The sequence below is a fragment of the Mirounga angustirostris genome, unplaced genomic scaffold (genome assembly GCF_029215605.1).
Source record: "Mirounga angustirostris isolate CCGP_5_RB_7025 unplaced genomic scaffold, mMirAng1.0.hap1 SCAF_2, whole genome shotgun sequence".
In the NCBI taxonomy this organism is placed as follows: Eukaryota; Metazoa; Chordata; class Mammalia; order Carnivora; family Phocidae; genus Mirounga; species Mirounga angustirostris.
The window spans coordinates 134,025,713-134,045,686 of NW_026991710.1; the positions used below are offsets into that span (position 1 = coordinate 134,025,713).

Consider the following 19,974-nt stretch of genomic DNA (forward strand, 5'->3'; position numbering starts at 1 on the left):
AAGGAGAGGCAAATCGTATATACATGTACCACCACTTAGTTCTTCTCAAGAGTTTTCTAGCGCTGTGCTGCTCATCTGGGTAGCCACATGTGGCTGATGGAAACTTGAAATGTGGCTAGTCTGAATCGAGATGTTCTCGAAGTATAAAATTCACATTGGCTTTCAAAGACTTAATGTGAAAAAAAGAATGGAAAGTAATTCATTAATTTTTACACTGATTACACGTTGAGATAGGATTGTGTATATGTTGGCCAAATAAAATAAATTGTTAAAACTCACTTCACCTGTTTCTTTTTGCTTTTTAAAAGTGTGGGTACCAGAGGGGTCCCTGGCTGGTTGGTAGAGCATGTGATTCTTGATCTCAGGGTTGTGAGTTTGAGCCTCACGTTGGGTGTAGCGATTACTTAAAAATAAAAATAAAACCTTAAAAAAATGCGGGTACTAGAAAATTTTATATATGGGGCTTGCAATGTATTTCTGATGGACAGTGTTTCATTGTGCCCTTTAAATTTCCAGGGAATAATTTGAAAATGACTGTTAGGTGGTACTACTTCTAAAGACCAAATTTTGGGGTCCCTTTGTATTTGTAATGACATTGAAGTTGCTGATGTACCTGAATGTAGCTCTTATAAACAAAAGGAGTACTGTCATGAATACTAGAAATTCTCCCTGCTAAGAAAACTTCCCCCTAAGAAGCTTTTTCTTTTTCTTTGGAAACTCTCCTTGTATAAATAAAGTCAGTGTTCACGACAGTTCTACTGGACGGAATATAACTGAATCCCTTTAAGAACTGATAGTAGGATTACCATTAGATTGTGTTTTGGATTAATCAAATACAGTCAGACTTTTAAACATGTAACTATTTTTTCAGAGGAGCATTTGAATCTATGTCACCTTGAGCTGTAGTTTAAGAGTTTTGTTTTCCCGGAGAGTCACTGTTTCCATAATTTAGGTAAACAGCTATTTTGTGAGGCAGACTTAGTAAATATGAAAGAAAAGAGGTTAGTTCTAAGTTAAGCACCATTTACTAGGTGTCTTCTCTCTGCTCAGTGTTAGCTGAGCTACACAAGTGAAACACAAAAGAAAGTAAAGATGTGGTGTGCGTGTCCTCAAGAAGTCCATCATTTGGTTTAGAAGTTCCTAACAGACATTCTAACATTCTGTATGGGATGAGGTACGAGGAGAGATTTATACATTACGAAGCATTGACAAAGCATTACAATCTGGAAATTTTTTATTACGAAAATGCAGATTTGTGGCAACTTTGGATAAACACCACTTCCATATGTGTTCTTTTGTGGGAATTGTGCATGGTCTGCAGCTGTTCTTTTTTACACCGTGACCGTGGCAGCGTGTAAAGGACAGGGACTACCATTCTGAGGTGTAGCCAATGGGAAAAGCTGAACCATGGTTGTTGGGAGATTCTGAACTTTAAGAAACAAATAGAGAATCCTTCAGAAGCATTGTGTATAGAATCCATTTTGTCTTCCCTTTATAGATGTTGAAACGTCTTCAGAAAAGGGTCACTGTGGGGAATTTTTATGGGATAGATAGCGCTTGCTTTGGGTCCTGAAAAATTTTTGAGGATTTGACTTGGAGAATTAAAGGAAAGGTATTTTAGGAGGGGAACTGGTATGATTGAAAGTACACAGGAGGTGGAAAAGGAATTTATCAATGGGAGAAAGAATGCCTTATGTTAATTTGAAAGCAAATTATTTTGTAGATATAATTTTCTAGCTGTTGCATTAATTTGTTCTATGAGTTTATTTCTCCCAAGGGACTTTGCAATGAGTCTATTTTAGAGGGTTTAATTGCCTGGAACTTCCAGAGAATTGGCCATGTTTTGGGGTGGGGGGCTGGAGAGGTGACTGACTTTATTGGATAAAATTATTATTTGCCAGATGTCATTGTGGCCAAAGTTATTTATATTGGCTTCATGTTGTATAAATATAATGCAGTCATCTATGAGTGTAGTAACTCAAGTAGGACAAGGAGTACTTTTGGACATGTGCAGAAAAAAAGAAAAACCACATCACATTTGCTTAGAGCTGTACAGTTTTTCAGAGGGACTTTCACATGCTCACATTTAATATCTTTAACATCCTTCTAAGATAGGTAGAATAAGTATCACCATCACCCATTTATTTCCAGCTGGGGAAACTGAAGCTCAGAGAGGTTGAGTATCTTTCCCCGGAGTCCTGTGGCTAGTGAATGACTGTGCCAGAACTAGGTATAGCTCTGTCCGTCTAGTCCAGGGTGCTTGTCCCTAGTATGACACCCTCTCGGCAGAGACACTGCTGACAGCGACTGCTCATCTGGTTGCTGGCATCTCCTGAGTTCCTAGTACTCAGCCTTGTCATGAGGAACTGACTCAGAGAAATGAGAGTCTGCTGATTCAGAGCTGAATATCTTTTCCCAGCCTCTCGTTTCCCAGCTTTCTCTTCTCATAAATTGGTTTCTTTCCGCTCCCAAGCAACTTTTTTTTTTTTTAGTATCTGTTGCTACTAGGGTGGTAGCGGTGGAGGTTGTGACGGGGCTGCCGTATCTCTATAGGCAGGGTTCAGCGGGGAGCCAGAAGCACCGTGTGCTCCCCATAAAACTTCTTCCCTTTCTCCAGCTTTCCTGTCACCAGCGGTGAGTGAGGAGAGAGGCCTTAGTGCTCTGGGTACTTCTAATAAGCACCCCCAAGCCCACAACACCATAGGCCTCGATACCATCACCGCATCTGCCTCAAGACTGTTGTCAGCACACCGATACCATTGTTCTCGGTATCATCAGCATGCTGAACAGGGTCTGCCCGGCACATCAAATATTTGAAGGGATAAATAAACGGAGTCCTCTAAGTCTTTATTTTTATTTTATTTTTTTTTAAAGATTTTTTTTATTTATTTATTTTTTAGAGAGCGAGCGAGAGAGAAACAGCATGAGAGGGGAGAGGGTCAGAGGGAGAAGCAGGCTCCCCGCTGAGCCGGGAGCCCTATGTGGGACTCGATCCCAGGACCCTGGGATCATGACCTGAGCCGAAGGCAGTCGCTTAACCATCTGAGCCACCCAGGCTCCCCCTCTAAGTCTTTAAATAGCGTATATTGAAAGCAAGTTAGTGAATTATTCTGCAGAACCAATGAGATAGCTTTATAAATTGTAGAAGAGTGTCATATGCTTTTTATTTTGTTTAATCCCATTTGCTGTTTTATTTAATTACAGCACAGATGAATGCATAACTCCTAGTAATTCCAGAATTATCCCAGTGGCTATAATAGTTACAATAATGATAGTTATTGTTTGTGTAATGCCATTTACAGTAATTTGAGTGAATTATTTATTCCTCTATGAGATAGTTGTATCCTCCTGTTATAAATGTCAAAAAAATTACAAATGGTTGAAAATGGTTTTTTTTTTGTTTTTTGGGTTTTTTTTAAAGATTTTATTTATTTATTTATTAGAGAGCGAGTGAGAGAGAAACAGCATGAGAGAGGAGAGGGTCAGAGGGAGAAGCAGGCTCCCCGCTGAGCTGGGAGCCCGATGTGAGACTCGATCCCAGGACCCCGGGATCATGACCTGAGCCGAAGGCAGTCGCTTAACCAACTGAGCCACCCAGGCGCCCTGAAAATGTTTTTTAAAATGTTATAAATACAAGAGAGGGGGAGAGAAGGGCCTTTTTACAATGAAACTCTTCTGCCGGAAGACTCGGAGACCAGTCTAGTGTGGGACACAGGTTAGTTTACCTGAATGGAACAAGGCATGTAAGAAGGTGCAGGCCTGGGGCGCCTGACTGGCCCAGTCGGTAGAGCATACCTCTCTTGATCTCTGGGTCGTGAGTTTGGGCCCCACGTTGGGCGTGGAGATTGCTTAAAAATTAAAAGAAAATCTTTAAAAAAAATTTTTAAAAAGAAGGTGCAGAACAATGAGAAAGCTTATTGCAGAGGGTCTTAATGCTCAGCCAGGGTGGCTGAACATTTAGTTGTGGCTTGGGCATGTGAGCTGCTGTGTCTCAATGCTGACAGCATTTTAGGACTTGGACTTGAGTAATCCAAGCTGATTCTGTTCCAAAGCATCAAGAGAAAAGTTTCCTTATGTTATAAATATATATCCAAACGGAAGGGGGATGGAGATAGCTGAGAATTCTCCACTAGGTATTTTTTCCTAGTATGCTTCTCATGAACTATACAATTTGGTAAGAATAGTGACAGTTTTGATGGGGAGAGTGGGAACACTGAACACTGGCAATAACACAAAGCCATTTTTGGTCCAATGGGTAGAGTGAGCCAATGTGTTGAATTGGAATGTCTGCAATAGCTCTTCAAGGTAATTAACATTTAAAAAAAATTGAATTCGTATTTAATGATTACAGGTACCGTGCCCACCCCCCCTTTCCTCTTGCCCAGGCAGCCACAGGGGTGGTGCAGGGGCTGGGGCATATGCCCCCCAGCAGCAAGGACAGCAGTCTCATGTGTGATTTTCCAGAAAATAAGAAAGGACCCCAGGGGCAGGCAGTGGTGCCCCCCCTAGAAGACACACCAGACTTCAAGACTTTTTACATATAATCTCTGTGCCCCAGGGGGTGGAGAGGGATACCTGGCAGCATCCTGGAGGGGGGGCCCAGGGAGCCCCACGCTGTCTTGCCTCTTCAGCCATTTTATTAGCTCAGACACATCGTACTCCAGGCCCCCACTGCTACAGCCTCTGCCACTGCCCCTGCCGTCCGGCCCGTGCCATCGAATGTCCTTGGGACTCCACGTCCCTGGCCCCACCCGCCTTCAGTTGTGGTCAGATTCCTGTTCTTCTTTTCTTTGTAACTGGGTGCCCTGCTCACATGCTTTGCAGAGAATCAGAGACCTGTGAATGATTTCAGAGACGATGGCCCCAGCCCAGTATCTCTGTTTCCAACTTCTGCAGGTCTGGACTGCTGATACGTAGGCTAAGGTCCAAATGCTAGTGACAGCCCAGCTGGACATCAGAGTTAAACTTTAAGAGTTGTGTAATATTTTGTTGCTAATATGTTTCTAACTTTAAGAAATCTTAAAAGAAATTGTGTGGTGGTTATTAATTTCAGTGAAACGTGGGGATGAGTTGTAAAAATCATGCATAAGGAGAAAGGATTGTAGACTGAGGTCTGATATTGATCCTTAAAAAAAAGAAGTGATGAAAGTTTTTAAGTTTTTATCTAAATTGCTGGTTATCTAGCTGATTCCACGAAGAGTGAATCATTTTACTGAGACAAAAAGACAAGCAGTGCCCCTTCTTGTGGGCGGGGAGTTAACACAGCAGAGCTTTACAACCTTGAATTAACAGGCCTGGCCCCCTCTTTTTCCCCTTAAAGTTTAGATATGAAATCGCTACAGCCACAGTTTTATTGTAACTCTCATCCTCAGAGGCACTGTTTCATTTATTAGGTTGAGGATCTCCCGGAGTCTCATCTTTCTTTTCCTTATCTGTGTTGTAAGCATGCTGGTACTTGGTTAGGTAGCCTTTTGAATAGCACTTAAAAAAAAAAAAAAAAGTGTAATGTGTGTAGATTAAAAATGCTGTCGTTGTTATGTGTATTGTATTGCTGCTAGGTACTAAAACTAAGTCTCCAAATAAAGGGAGATCGGGGAGTTTTGTTTTTAGTTAGATACTGTAAAAGAGCATATAGCTACAGCTATATACTTTTTGCTGGCTTATATAAATCTTAACAATAGCAATTATGTTGAAGGACAATTAGTGTGAGTAGAATTGCACTCTTACAGGGTGAATGCTTTGCTTTTCCTTTCAGCTGTCTGAAATTGTTTTGACTCTGACCATTTCCTTACAATAAAGCCTGCAGAATTGTTATAGAATAAAGAAATCAAGTGATCGTAACTGGTTTGGCAGCAAGGATTTAAAAAATAAAGTAGCTTTACCCATTGTTTGTAAATAATACATATCCAAAAAATGGAAAGTAGAGACAAATAAAAGGAAAAGCGTTCTTAGTCCTGCCATTCAAAGACATTCTGATATTTCTTTCTTGTTCTTTTTTCTAGGTTTGGTCTTTTAAAAGCACACTTGTTATCAAAAGTTCATATATGATTTTGTATTTCATTTTTTTTTTAAAGATTTTATTTATTTACTTGACAGAGAGACACAGCGAGAGAGGGAACACAAGCAGGGGGAGTGGGAGAGGGAGAAGCAGGCTCCCCACTGAGCAGGGACCCTGATGAGGGACTCGATCCCAGGACCCCGGGATCATGACCTGAGCCGAAGGCAGACGCTTAACAACTGAGCCACCCAGGCGCCCCTTGTATCTCATTCTTTTTATTTAACTTCGTAACATAAGAATTTTCTGGGGGCGCCTGGGTGGCTCAGTCAGTTAAGCGTCTGCCTTTGGCTCAGGTCATGAACCCAGGGTCCTGGGATCGATGCCCCTCCCTGCTCCGCGGGGAGCCTGCTTCTTCCTCTGCCTGCCCCTCCCCCCTGCTCATGCTCCCTCTCCCTCTCCCTCTTGCTCTCTTCCAAATAAATAAATAAAATCTTAAAAAAAAAAAAAAAGAATTTTTCTGTTTCACAGATTTCTTGAAGACATGACACTCATTCATTCATTCTGTCAGTTGCTTTTCTGTGCTGGGTAATGTGCTTTGTTTTTCAAAGTATGGGTATATAGGAATGGAAAATAATCTGGATTATAATTACGTACTGCAAGATCATCCTGAATTTTCATGTAACTTTTATCTAAGTCTGAAAGCTAAATTGTCTCCCAGGTAGTTCCTCATTTTAAGTCAAAGAAGTAATACTGGTTGATTTTATTGCACATTTGAGCTAACTTTGTATGGATCAAGAAACCACTCTGCTTAGGAGTCTGTCCCTCAGCCGAAGTACTCACCGAACAGGGTCAAGAGAGGAGGGCAGAGCAGGCATCCTGTGGGATGGCTGGTGTGCTTGGCTCCGGGACAGGGATTGTTTACCAGAGAGCAGGGCAAGGTTCATGGCAAGGTGTCTGACAAGAGACTTAGTCACCCACAGTGCACATGACTGGGGCCTTGTCCTCACAGAGAACTGAATTAGTGAGAATCTAAACATCGTAAGTGGCGTGGGGCTCGAGATGTAGGAGAAAGAATTTAATTTGTTAGTCGGTGATATTCAACTGCCTCCTCCCTCACCTCTTCCTACATCAGTCCTCAGATGGTCAGGTGCAGTTGTGACCTCCCTCCCGCCAGAATAGTGGGAGGAGGAGTGGTGGGGCTCACTCCTGAGCAGGGATGCCTGGACTTATATCCTGGCTCTGCCTCTGACAAGCTGCATACGTTGGACCAGTTCCTTAACCTTTCTGTGCTCCATTCTCTTCCTCTGTTAAAAGAAGATATTAGAGCTACCAGCTTCCTGTGATCAAATGAAACACTGTTAGAACAATGCCTCGCGTGTAGAATAAGCACTTAATAAACTTAGCTGGTTATTATCTACCTTGCGTGACTGAGTTTGTACATTTTGCCAAATTTCCTGAGTGCTGAGCTTGTCAGTTAAGTTTCGATGGCATCAGGGCAGGTGTATTATTTTCTGATTGCATACTGAACTGGTGTTGTGAGGATGGGCTGCTGCTTAGGTTTTGGGAGCTGTTCATGACCACGTATCTGAAAACAACCAAATATTGACAGACTTGGTTTTAATCATGGATCTGTTTATCTGTTTCTAAAGCCCATTCCCCGAAAGCATACTGCTTCAAGAAAGCCATCTCATCTCCTTGCCTTGGTTTGTGCTAGCCTAGCACGAGTGCCTTTTATTTTAAAAAAATAAACTTTGGGGCTCCTGGGTGGCTGAGTCGGTTAAGCATCCACCTTCCGCTCAGGTCATGATCTCAGGGTCCTGGGATCAAGCCCCACAGCGAGCTCCCTGCTCAGCTGGGAGTCTGCTTCTCTCTCTTCCTCTGCCCACCGCCCCCCAACTTGTGCTCTGTCTCTCTCAAATAAATTTTTAATATCTTAAAAAAAAAAAACTTCAAATTGAACTATAATATACAGACAGAAAAGTATACATATTCTGCTTGCCACATATTCACAACACCCAAATAAGAAACAGTAGTTTGCCAGCATCTCATAACCTTTTTGTGTCTCCTTCTGGGGCTCGTGCTTTGAAAACTACTGGTAAAAGGGCTTGTGATCAGTTGTTTGTGGATGTGGAAAAGGTTTTATGGAAGAGAAGGAATTTTTCCGATAAAAGGAGGGTCGATTGTAATAGCTATGGATCAGGAGTCCCACTACCTCCCCTCCATTTATTGTTCTTTTTTTCTCATTAAGGTAATGTGAATAGGCAGTGAAAAGTTCTTTTTTTTTTTTTTTTAAGATTTTATTTATTGGGGCACCTGGGTGGCTCAGTTGGTTAAGCGACTGCCTTCGGCTCAGGTCATGATCCTGGAGTCCCAGGATCGAGTCCCGCATCGGGCTCCCTGCTCGGCGGGGAGCCTGCTTCTCTCTCTGACCCTCCTCCCTCTCATGCTCTTTGTCTCTCATTCTCTCTCAAATAAATAAATAAAATCTTAAAAAAAAAAAAGATTTTATTTATTTATTTTAGAGATAGAGAGTGAGAGAGCACCTGAGTGTGGGGGTGGGGGAGGACAGGAGCAGAGGGAGAAGGACAAGCAGACTCCACACTGAGCCCAGAGCCTGATGCAGGGCTCCATCCCACAACCCTGAGATCATGACCTGAGCCAAAATCAAGAGTTGGACGCTTAACTGACTGAGCCACCCAGGTGCCCCAGAGAAAGATCCTTTATAGAAAGATACATTAGATAAGAATAATTAGACTGGATTTTGGGGGAACTATGTTAGGCCTTCGTTTTTTCTCTCTTTAAACCCATCTCTCAGGTGTGGCTTTCGAGTTAGTTTTTCATTACATATAGTGATCACTGTTTTTATCACCTGAAGAGTGTGAAGTCAAGGGAATGCAGAAGTGTGTGAATACTTACCTGGAAACCTTCCTGACTTTAACTGTCCCAACTCTAAATCAGGCATAGGAATGGATTTTTCCTCAGATACCAAATCTTTTGGGTTGCAGTGGGTCCCTGGAACACTGCATTGAAAGGATTTGCAGAGGAGTCTGGACACAACAGGAAGTAGTGTTCTGGTTGATTAGAGATTTTGGCCAACGGCAAAAAAAAAAAGGGATTGGACTAGTATCCTCAGTACCAGGTATTGGCCTTGTATGATCCGAATGATACTTACACCATTTCTGATCTCATAAACTTGGCGCTCTTCTCTCGGACTGCTTAGCGCTGGCTAGGAGATTGGAAGCAATACACATATAGGTTAAAAAGTTGAACCACGGGTACCCGGCTGGCTCTGTCAGTAGAGCATGTGACTCTTGATCTCTGGGTCGTGAGTCTGAGCCCCACGTTGGGGGGGGGGGGGGTAGAGTTTACTTAAAAAAAAAAAAGTTGAACCAGTAGTCTTCCTTCCTTATGTCTGTCATGTGACCTCCCCATACTTCCACACTTCCCTAATCCTCGCCTCTAACATCTGATAAATTTCATGTGTATTGTGAAAGTATCTGTGGTGACAGCCGCAGTTCTAGTCAGTGTATTGAACTGCAGGTGGAGTGTGGGAGTCCAAGCAGAGACTGCAGATACTTTCCTAAATGTGGAGACATGGCCGAGCTGTGTGAAGGAAATAGAGAACTTTACCATGAGTAGCACTGCAAATAGGGATGATGATAAATTCTGTATGTATGTTAGTATTTAAGATCGGGGTGTCCAGTGTGATAATGAGTCACAGTATGGGTACTTCCCAGAGTATGATTCCATTTCAGGAAACAGAAGATTGAGAAGAGAGTGCCTGGGTGGCTCAGTTGGTTAAGCGACTGCCTTCGGCTCAGGTCATGATCCTGGAGTCCCGGGATCGGGTCCCGCATCGGGCTCCCTGCTCGGCAGGGAGTCTGCTTCTCCCTCTGACCCTCCTCCCTCTCATGCTCTCTCTCTCTATCTCATTCTCTCTGTCAAATAAATAAATAAAATTAAAAAAAAAAAAAGAAAAAAAAAAAGAAGATTGAGAAGAAAAGATCAGATTGAGGTACAGAACAGATTTTGGGGCACCGAAGATCTGAAGATACCTTTCTCGTAGCCACTGTATGAGCTGCTCTGATTGTTGAAAACTGACCTCCGTGCTTTGGAGCCAAAATATAGCATGGAGACAGAGTTTGGAATAAAGAGGAACAATAGCTTTATTGCTTTGCCGGGCAAAGGAGGCTGCAGCAGACTGTGGCCTTCAGAAAGTGCGAGCCCACCCTGAGGAAGGGGCTGGGGGGTTTTGTAGGGAAATACAGGCTCTAGTTGATTTTGGCGGGAACTATGCACCTGCAACTAACCCTCTTTGTCTTGTCTTTAGGGTGGGACTGGGTTCCTGAAACAAAAGGCTAGGAAGGGAGGAGGGGAGGTTTGCAGAAGAGAGGGGAAAAGGTTACTTTAAAACCGAGCTTTGCTGAAGCATTAGTTAGCCATTTTGATTTTTGTTCGACTTTATGCTTTTAAACAGTTTCATAATGTCTCAGAAGAATGGTTGTGATGATATAATTATTACTTGTTTTTCCACTTACTGAAGAAGTTTTAAACCATTTAAATATAAGGAAATTTGGAGTCCTATAGAGGCATCTCTTTTTTAAGTACAATGGTTGTGGTTTTGATATACATCTCTATTACGTTTTATCAGATTTTGAGCTGTGGAATTAAGGGTTATTAAGGGGAGGGACGAAGGAAATGGCTTTTTCACTTTTTAAAAGTTTTAAATTTCTTTGTTACCATACTGCATGAGTCACATTGATTGGAGTGAACACAAAATGTTGTTAAAGCTTCTAAAGGAACTTTTGCCGTAATAAATGAAAGAGTACGCGTGTTTAAACACAAGTACCCTCTTGGGCAGAAAATATGCATTAGACTGTTAAAGGAGCACACTGCTTGTTGTAGGTAGATTCATATCATAGGTTTAATACCACTGAATATTTACATTAAAACTCAAAAAGTTATCTGTTGAACATCTATCAAATGTAAGACCTGTATGAGGTACAAAGATGAATGTTAAAACCCAGTTTTTACACTCAGAATTTATGATCTAGTTAGGATCATAAGATATGCACACTACTTTGTTTCAAAGCAGTTATGTGTTAAGTGTTAAAAGTGTGGTTTAAAAAAATTATAGAGGGGGATGCCTGAGTGGCTCGTTGGTTAAGCATGTGACTCTTGATTTCAGCTCAGGTCATGATCTCCGGGTCCTGGGGACTGAGCCTGGCATCGGGCTCTTTGCTAGGCGGGGAGTCCGCTTGAGGGTTCGCTCTCTCTCTTCTCCCTCTGCCCACCCCCTCCCCTGCTCACACAGGCTCTGTCTCTTTCTCTAAAACAAATGCATCTTAAAAAAAAAAAAAAAAAATCGTAGAGGAATTCAAGGGAGAAAAAGATCTTCCAGCCTAGGAAGTCATCATGGGGAAGATGAAATTTTTACCAAGGAAGTGTTTCTCAAATGTGTGGTTCCCAGGCAAGCAGCAATAGCATCCTCAGAATTTGTCAGAAATGTACATTCTCAGACTCCACCTCAGAACTGCTGAATCAGAAACCCTGGGGGTAGATCCAGCAATCTGTGTTTATAAGCATACTGTGTTTGAGCACCACACAACCAAGGAAGTGGTGGATAAAAGGTATGCTGACTGAATTTAGGGAGAAACGGTGACTGGTGTGGAGTGTTCAGTTAAAGACGGCTGGCTGAATGAAAGAAACATACAAAAGGGGTTTAGCTTCTGTTTAACGGAATTCCTTCCCAATGCAGTTTAGTTTGATCCTTTTTTCATCCAATTATCCTTTGTAACTATGTTGTCATTTTCTTATCATCTTATTCTGATCATTTAAAATGTTTGCGTCATCTGGATAGGGGATAACATTTGCATCTTGTAACAGTATTTGAAGCCTTTAGAAAATGTAAAATATCAGGATGACTGAACAGCTCTGTGGCTAACTACTAGGTTAAATATTTGTTCAGAATACATATTTAAAAAGAGGGTTTCATGGGGCACCTAGTGGCTCAGTCGGTTAAGTGTCCAACTCTTGATTTAGGCTCAGGTTATGATTTCAGGGTTGTAAGATGAAGCTTTGCATTGGGCTCCACACTGGGCTTCGGGCCTGCTTAAGATTCTCTCTCTCCCTCTCCTTCTGTGCCTCCACCTCCCCTCCCCACCTCAAAGGAAGGAAAAAAAGAGGATTTCATGTCCTTTCATTAGGTCCTAGATAAATATTTTTTAGAGATGGCAGTTTTAAAACTTTATTTTTTATTTATTTTTAATTAATTAATGTATTTATTTAAAGTTTTTATTTATTTATGAGAGAGAGAGAGAGTACAAGCAGGGGGAGCGGCAGGCAGAGGGAGAGGGAGAAGCAGACTCCTTGCTGAGCAGAGAGCCCGATGCGGGGCTCCATCCCAGGACCCCGAGTTCATGACCCGAGCCAAAGGCAGTCGCTTAACCGACTGAGCCACCCAGGCACCCTTAATTTATTTTTTACATATAAAAAATGGGATCTATTCCCTAAGCACTTCTACATATTTTATAAAATTCAGTTATTTTGCTATTTTTACAGCCTACCCCATTAACATTGAACATGTTAAAAGATAAAATTCAACCAAGTAAATTTGAAGATCTAAATGACTCATGAATCAAGCAGTATCCCACCTAGCAAATGGAGAGGGGTGTTCCAAGGAGTCATACAAAATGCAAAGTTTTTATAGGAAGGAGGGTGGATCAAGAAAGGTATAAGCAAAAGAAAAGAAAGATAGGGCAGGGGTGTCACTCTGCAGATTACCTCAACTTCCTTTGTGGGGGTTGGTGGAAGGGACCCCTGCAGTAGATTTTCTCATTGGTGCTTGTCTGAAAATTCCTGATTGACGGGCTAAGACAGAATGCTAGGGGAGGTTGAAACTGCAATTCAGTTAGTTGGTGAGCTCTGGCCTGCTGACTTGGTCTGGCCAGAGAAACACGTTTTGGGGCCTGTGGTTTTCTTTTGGACAAACTATACTTTCATTTCTCCTGTGATTTTAAAGGAGGTAAACCCTAGGTGATTTGGAGACACTGATTTGGGGCCTCACGTGGGCTGTTTAGGAAGTGGGCATGATAATGGCGAAAGGAGGCTTTCCTTTGAGCCTTTCCTCATCCAGCTGCTCTGTGCCTAAGATGGAAGACTAAAGAGTGCTTACGTAAGTGAGCTTCTGATTCTCTGTTAAGAAGAGAAAGTGATTTTAAAGACAGTTTAGGGGAAAAAGAAGAACCCAGGATCACATGGTGGCCACACAGTTAAGTTTTAAGGTCAAAATGTGTTCCCCTTCCTGGAAAAATGAATTCATTTTCTACTAATCTGGTTTTATCTTGGCACTGTCCGTTCATTACATGCACAGAGAAGTCTAGTCATTGTTGTAGGTGTGTTGCAATCTTTATTTCTCAGGGGAGGGTGTATTTAAGATCTTTTGGGGTTTGTTATAAAGGAACTTTAGTGTCACATAGATATAATGTCTTTAAGGTAATTGAGACCTCTGCCCCGATAGCATTAGATTTTTCTCACACTTGTGGGGTGAAATATTTGGCTGCCATGTACAAAGACATATTTAAATCCTCCTGACACTAGAGACCCAGCCAACGGTTCATCATATTTTAGGGATCTATTAATATTTTCTTCAGCCAAATTCAAGAATGAGGAAGAGGAAAATGAGTTGAGACAATCCCTTATAGTTTTCAAGATCTGACCTATATTTTAGGGACCTGTGCTTTTTATTTCTTCTTAAAGAAAAATTACTTTTTCCATGAACTCAGTACTGTGGATAAATCATGTTGATTCTATAACAGTATTTCATTTTACAGATGAAGTACCTTAGTGTCAGAATTCAAATCTGAACTACTTTTGTCCTTGCGTTCTGGTGGTTCAGGGCTTTCATGTTCTGAATATATCCAGGAATCAGGAATTCAGTGCAAGAGTTGAGAGAGAGTTTATGGCTTCTCATTTATTATTAATTTTCTTACATATGTATGTGTGTGTGTGTGTGTGTATGTATAAAATTTTTCTTACATATCTACATATGTATATTTGGTATTAAAGCAAGGATGTGTCCCTATTCTACCTCCCCCACATCACCTCCTGTACATTAAGACCTACCTTTGTTGTGTGTAACCATCTCCCTCACTTGCTCTGCGTAGAGTTTTGCAAGGTTGCAGAGTAAGACCTGTCAGCTGACACTTGCTCACATGAGAGCCATTAAAGAGGGTGGTGTGGCCAATGTCAGAGCAACCTTGCAGCTGAGGGCAAGTCACTGCATTTGCCTAGAGCCATATGAATAGGTCTTGTGACCAATTAATTGACTACTACATAATCTCCAACAGGGAAGCACAGATGGAATGAGTCAGACCAAGCTGCTCAACCTGTTGGGTGTTTTGTCTTTTGCTGACCAGAGTACAAGCTTAGGAACAAAAGTAGGAAGTGGGATTTGGATTTGTCTGTTTATAATGGTCCTGCTGAGAGCGTATTTTATAACATGATGGATACATCTGACTTCCTAATACTTTGGCAGGCTTAATTTATGTAACAAATGAATGTTCCTTTTTTTTTTCTCTCTCTCTCTCTTTTTTTTTAATTTTGAAAGAGGAAATTAGTAGGCTGCTGCCAAGTAGCTTGCCTCACCTACCGTATAGGGAGTACAGTGATAATTTAGGACAGCTGGTCAGTGTGGAATATCCCTCAAACAACAGAGAATCTTCAACGTTTGTGTCCCAGGTCCATGTTGATAGTCAGGATAAAGCAGAAGAAAGCTCAACCACCCAGGAGATGTGTGGCGGCTCTTCGAAGACTGCAAATCGGCCAGGGGGCTGGCAGGATTCAGCCAGATGTGTGTGTAATGCCAGTTCTGGTGCTGAGAGGACTTACAAGGCACTTTTATGCCCAAAGACTCGAAAACGTGCCAGGGTAGGAAGGGGCACCGATCACACCGAACTCAGCAACAGGTTTGAAACTTCAGTTCTGTTTTAAAATCTCAGAGAAATTTTTATTTAAATCCCTGAGTACCAAACAGATGAAATTATATTGATCTGAAAGTTGTTTTTCAAGAGTACTTTTAGTTGGACATGGGGTGGTTGGTGGGTATGTAGAAATAAGTCCTTTCCTGTATAGAAAAGGTGTAGGCATTTTTTTTTTTAAGATTTTATTTGTGTGTGTGTGTGTGTGTGTGTGTGTGTGTGTGTGAGAGAGAGAGAGAGAGAGCGAGAGGGAGTGAGCAGGAGCATGGGGGAGCAGCAGCCAGAGGGAGAAGCAGGCTCCCCACTGAGCAAGGAGCCAGATGTGGGACTCGATCCCAAGACCCTGGGATCATGACCTGAGCTGAAGGCAGACGCCTAACCAACTGAGCCACCCAGGCGTCCCAGCATGGTTATTTTTTTGACTGTTTGAATTCTGCTACCCATCTGCTTTCTTTTCATTACTTCTGCTGGAGCCAGCTTGCAAGAAATGGTTACATCTTTGTCCTATGTTGAAGTTTGAACAGTACTATTCACAGAGATGATCAAGAACAAGAGTTGCAGTCCTGAAGTAGCACAGCAGTTGGTAGATGGGGCACAGGAATGGAAGTTCTCACTTTGTAGTTTGAATGGTAGATGGAGGCAGGGTGGTGGGAGAGAGAGACCAGTCTTCTGGAAAATTATTTTCATGAGAAGGATGGTATTATGCTGAACTAATTTTAATGATGGAGCTTACATAAAGAGAATAACATTACATTTACTATGTTCTTTAAGGGTGATTATGTCATCCATTTTGGAAGAATTTATTAATTTAATTAGTAATAGCTCTTAATTGAAACATATTTGTAAAGAATTTTATTGCATTATCAAGGAAAAGGAAAAATCCTTTGAGAATTGCATTTCACTCCAAAATCTGATGTAGATAGGTAGAAGGAGAGCCAAAGTTAAAAATCAAGTTAAGCTTGATTCTCATGGTTAGTGTAAAAAGTGAGTTTCTAAATTCACTTAAATGTTACTTTTTTTCTTTATAGAAGTTTTCTTAAAATTAACATGTCATAAACTTTCTCCATCAGTACATTTCTTGGTTGATTAAAAATCAGGATATAGTTTCTTTCATATAAAAATCATTGTCTTTCTTTAGTAGAAGCTTAACAAAATGGTAAATAGTCTACTTCGGTATAAGAGCCCAGCCGATTGAAGAGTTAGGGAGAAGTGATGGAAATCATTATATAGGTACTGGGTCACTTGCTGTCCACTCAATTAAAGAGAGAGATTTATAGAGGAAGTGGTAATGAATGATGTACATTAGAAAAATACATTTGAGTGTTCAGACAAGAATTTCACTTTTATACTGTTTTTATCTGTTTCTTATCAAGAAAGGACAGCTGAGTGATAGGAGAGAGTAATGGATTGTCACCCAGTTGATCTGGATCTGAATCCTGACCCTGATCCCCAGCTCTGCTGCCCAAGAGCCTTATAACCACGGGGGAGTCTTCTGGCTTTTCTGGTCTCACTTTTAACTCTAGGCTATGAAGTTGGTTCAGATAATTAAAAAAAAAAAAAAAATCCTTTCCTCCTATGAAATTCTAAGAAGTAGCATCAGGACCTTTTGTAGTCCCTATTTTTGTTATTCATACAGTTCTAGAGTCCCCAAATAGGTGTTTGGGGTGATGAGGACAGCATCCACATAAGAAAATAATACTCAGGGCCACACATTTTTTTTTTTTTAAACTTCAAAACATTTTGGTATGAGCTGCTGCTTATCACTTTCAGTGAACCTAATATTCTTTAGTGAGTTTTAATAATTTTTAATTAAACAACACTTTAACAAAAAATTTTCGTAAGCGTTATTGCCTTTTCTTTTTTTAGAATATGGTGATGACATATACTTAGCAATTAATTGGAATTCATTTCTAGTCAGACCAGTTGTTTCGGTAGATCTTACACACTTTCTCTTCCCCTTCCTACGATCTTGAAAACGTATTCGTTATTTGCAGTGTTGTGTTTGGTTTCCTGAATTTCTTTAGGCCTTGGGCCAGTCTCCAGGGTAGGGTGAATTATTGACAGGAGCTTACACTGTAAGGATCTGGCTCCAAAGTGTTCACGAGTTATCTGTTTGTCCAAGTCAGGTGGCGGTCAGTTAAGTATGACTTCAACTCCCTCTTTGCTCTTAGATATCTTAAATCAATAATTTTAGGTGGTCTTAGCTGACCACACTGATAAGTAGGTTTTTTTTTTTTTTCTTCTATCTATCCTCATGATTTCCCAGTTACTCTAAAGGTGAAGAGAAGGATTCCACAAATACAGAGGAGTCATGATGGATACCTAACAGTGACTGGCCAGGGTGTAAAACTGACACAGTTCAGTGCAGAAAGAAACATTTTAATCTTTCCCATTATGGCTCATGTGGAATGAAACATTTCAGGATAGAAGTCTGTCCTTCACTTCCTTTCTCCTTAATCTCTAGAATGACAGATATTGGAGTTTTATTTATTTCACAAAATCCAGAATCAACAAAAACCTGCAAAGTTTGATGAAACATTTTAAATGGTTTATCAATAAAAAAAAACTCACCTCAAATCCAGTAACTGATAGGATGCTGGGTATATGGCATAGTCTTCCATAATCTCTTTCTTCTTCCTTAAGATACCAGCTGTAGCAAAGCTGTTAATGACTTGATTTTTTCACTTTACCAGCAAATTAGATAACCATAGGGCTGTTGATGTGAGAAATCTAGGATTATTTGCCAAGTTTATTAGCGGATCATTGTTTCTCTGATGGCAAGAAAAAATTTGACATAACCTTGTCTTAAGAAGTATAGCTATCCACACAGAAGAGGAACCGAAACAAAGCACTTCGGAGTCAATGGTGCTTTAAGTTTTATATCTTGGAATTTAGATTCAACAGAGACTCTTTGTACTGCTTTACAATCACTAGGTTAGGAAGGGCTTCAGCCCTTCATTAATGAGTGTATATATCCGACTTGTCTACAATTTGGATGAACCAGTTCTATCAAAAAAGAAAGAGTCTTAGATTGGTTTGTGGTAGTTGCTCAACAAGAAAAGTACAGAAACGAGGGTTTATTTTCTTTCCCCTAGTTAACTGCTTCACAGAGATAAGCTGACTACAATTTTACTACCAGTCTTTATTTATAGCAGTTAGAATGACTGAGTAGGAAATACGAAGATAGTCACAGATTTAGAGACAGATATGCTAAGGCAACGAACCAAAGCATTCTATTCTGAAAAATTTAGTGAAAAAGGGCTGAAGTCTCATGCATGTTGTAGGGAAGGGGAGAGTGTTTTTCATTGTTGTTCTTCACTTAGAAACACTGTAAAAACTATTTCTACTTTGATACTATGTAGAAAATGTAGCTGTTAGGTTGAATCAAGTGGGGAGAGAAAACCACCAAACCCTAGTCTGCTGATGGTCTTGTGCTTTGCGACAAGCTTCACAGAGAGGTTGAAATTGCTGGGTGTGACTCTTTCAGATGCATCGAGTATTGGCGTCATGAGTTCTTCTGCCCTTTCTGCATTCCTTCCCCTTTCACTGATTTTATGAGCCAGGAGGAATTTTCGTTGACTCCCTAAGAGTTCATTTCCACTGGCTGATGGTTGGGATTCAGAGATGTAATTTGAGAATGAGTGAATGAATGAAGGAATGCAGTGGTAACTTGGTATTGCTACAAAGTTATGTCTGATTTAGGTTTTAAAAAACATTCATCTTTTCCCTCAGGCCACATACCTTCTTGGGAATGAATCAGAGCAGTCTTGGTATACAGGGTGTTTTGTTTTGTTTTGTTTTAGATCTTAGAGAGCACAAGCAGGGAGGAGAGGGAGAAGCGGCTCCCTGCTGAGCAGGGAGCCCCATGCAGGACTCCATCCCAGGACCCTGGGATCATGACCCAAGCCAAAGGCAGACGCTTAACTGACTGAGCCACCCAGGTGCCCCTTGCTAAAGCCCCTGTGTAGAGGGGTTTTGAAGAAAGTGTGAACTTGCTTCATGTAGACCGACAATTCACGTAAACTTTTGTCTGGGTCTTATTTTGCTGAGTGTTGATGACCTAACAGGGTAAAGTCCTTATTATTAGTTACTATAACTCATTATGTCCAGAATGACTGTATTTCAGACAGAAGACAAGAATACTCCAGCTCTGGGGTCTGCAGGCCAAGTCATTGGGTAGCTTCCGAAGCCTTTTTCCCTCAAATCCCACTCAGCTGTATGCTGAGCTGGAATACTCGGCTGCACAGGTCTGTGATTCCTGGTTCTTATGTTATGACTCCTGTTGTGAGTCAGGCTGTGGCTTAGCCTTATCCTTTTATTGTTATAGTAACAAAAGCTGAATAACTGCTGAATAATGATGTAGCAAGCCCTGGTGGGAATTGGTGAGAGCAATAACCTGTGACCCTTCTAAGATTATAATTAAACTCCCCATCAAAATTCACCATAGGAGGGGCACCTGGGTGGCTCAGTTGGTTAAACGTCTGCCTTCGGCTCAGCTCATGATCCCAGGAGTGGGATCAAGTCCTGCATTGGGCTCTTTGCTCATCGGGGAGCCTGCTTTCCCTCTGTCTACCGCTCCCTCTGCTTGTGCTTGCTCTCTCTCGCTCTCTCTCTGACAAATAAATAAATAAAATCTTAAAAAAAAAAATTCACCAAAGGGAATCCAGTCTGTGGGCTCTAGAAACACCAAGGTTCCCTGCAATTCTCTTCTCCTTTTATGGGATCTCACGTTTATGTAGGTTATTGAGTATCAGACATATGTCCATCCATCAGTGTTTGTATGTTGAAGAGTTTAATCCTTCTCTTACTAGTTTAGAAAGGTTAAAAAAAAAAAAAAAAACCCACAAGCTACTCCCAGGTCTTTATAGAACAGATGTGAATTAAAATGCTGTCTTTTTTTCTTGATGTGCCCTTTCCTTTCGCTTGCATGCCTCACCCTGCCCAAAGGCAAAAAACAAAAAATGTAGTAATGCTAAGCTTAGTTTTTTCACTTACTAA

General features: G+C 41.1%; 1 protein-coding gene across 4 annotated transcripts in view; it reads left to right on the plus strand.

Moving 5' to 3' along the window:
• Window positions 1–19,974, plus strand: part of FNIP2 (folliculin interacting protein 2) — a 138,690-nt gene that overhangs the window by 26,443 nt on the left and 92,273 nt on the right. The window contains exon 1 of one of the 4 annotated variants that reach the window (XM_064585217.1): window positions 14,435–14,964. The exons of 2 other annotated variants lie outside the window; for them this stretch is intronic. In XM_064585217.1, the coding sequence (XP_064441287.1) occupies window positions 14,789–14,964 (176 nt within the window). In that variant the 5' untranslated portion in view covers window positions 14,435–14,788. Of the gene's footprint in view, window positions 1–14,434; window positions 14,965–19,974 lie in introns of those variants that run through there. One more of the 4 variants, XM_064585216.1, reaches the window with a different exon arrangement.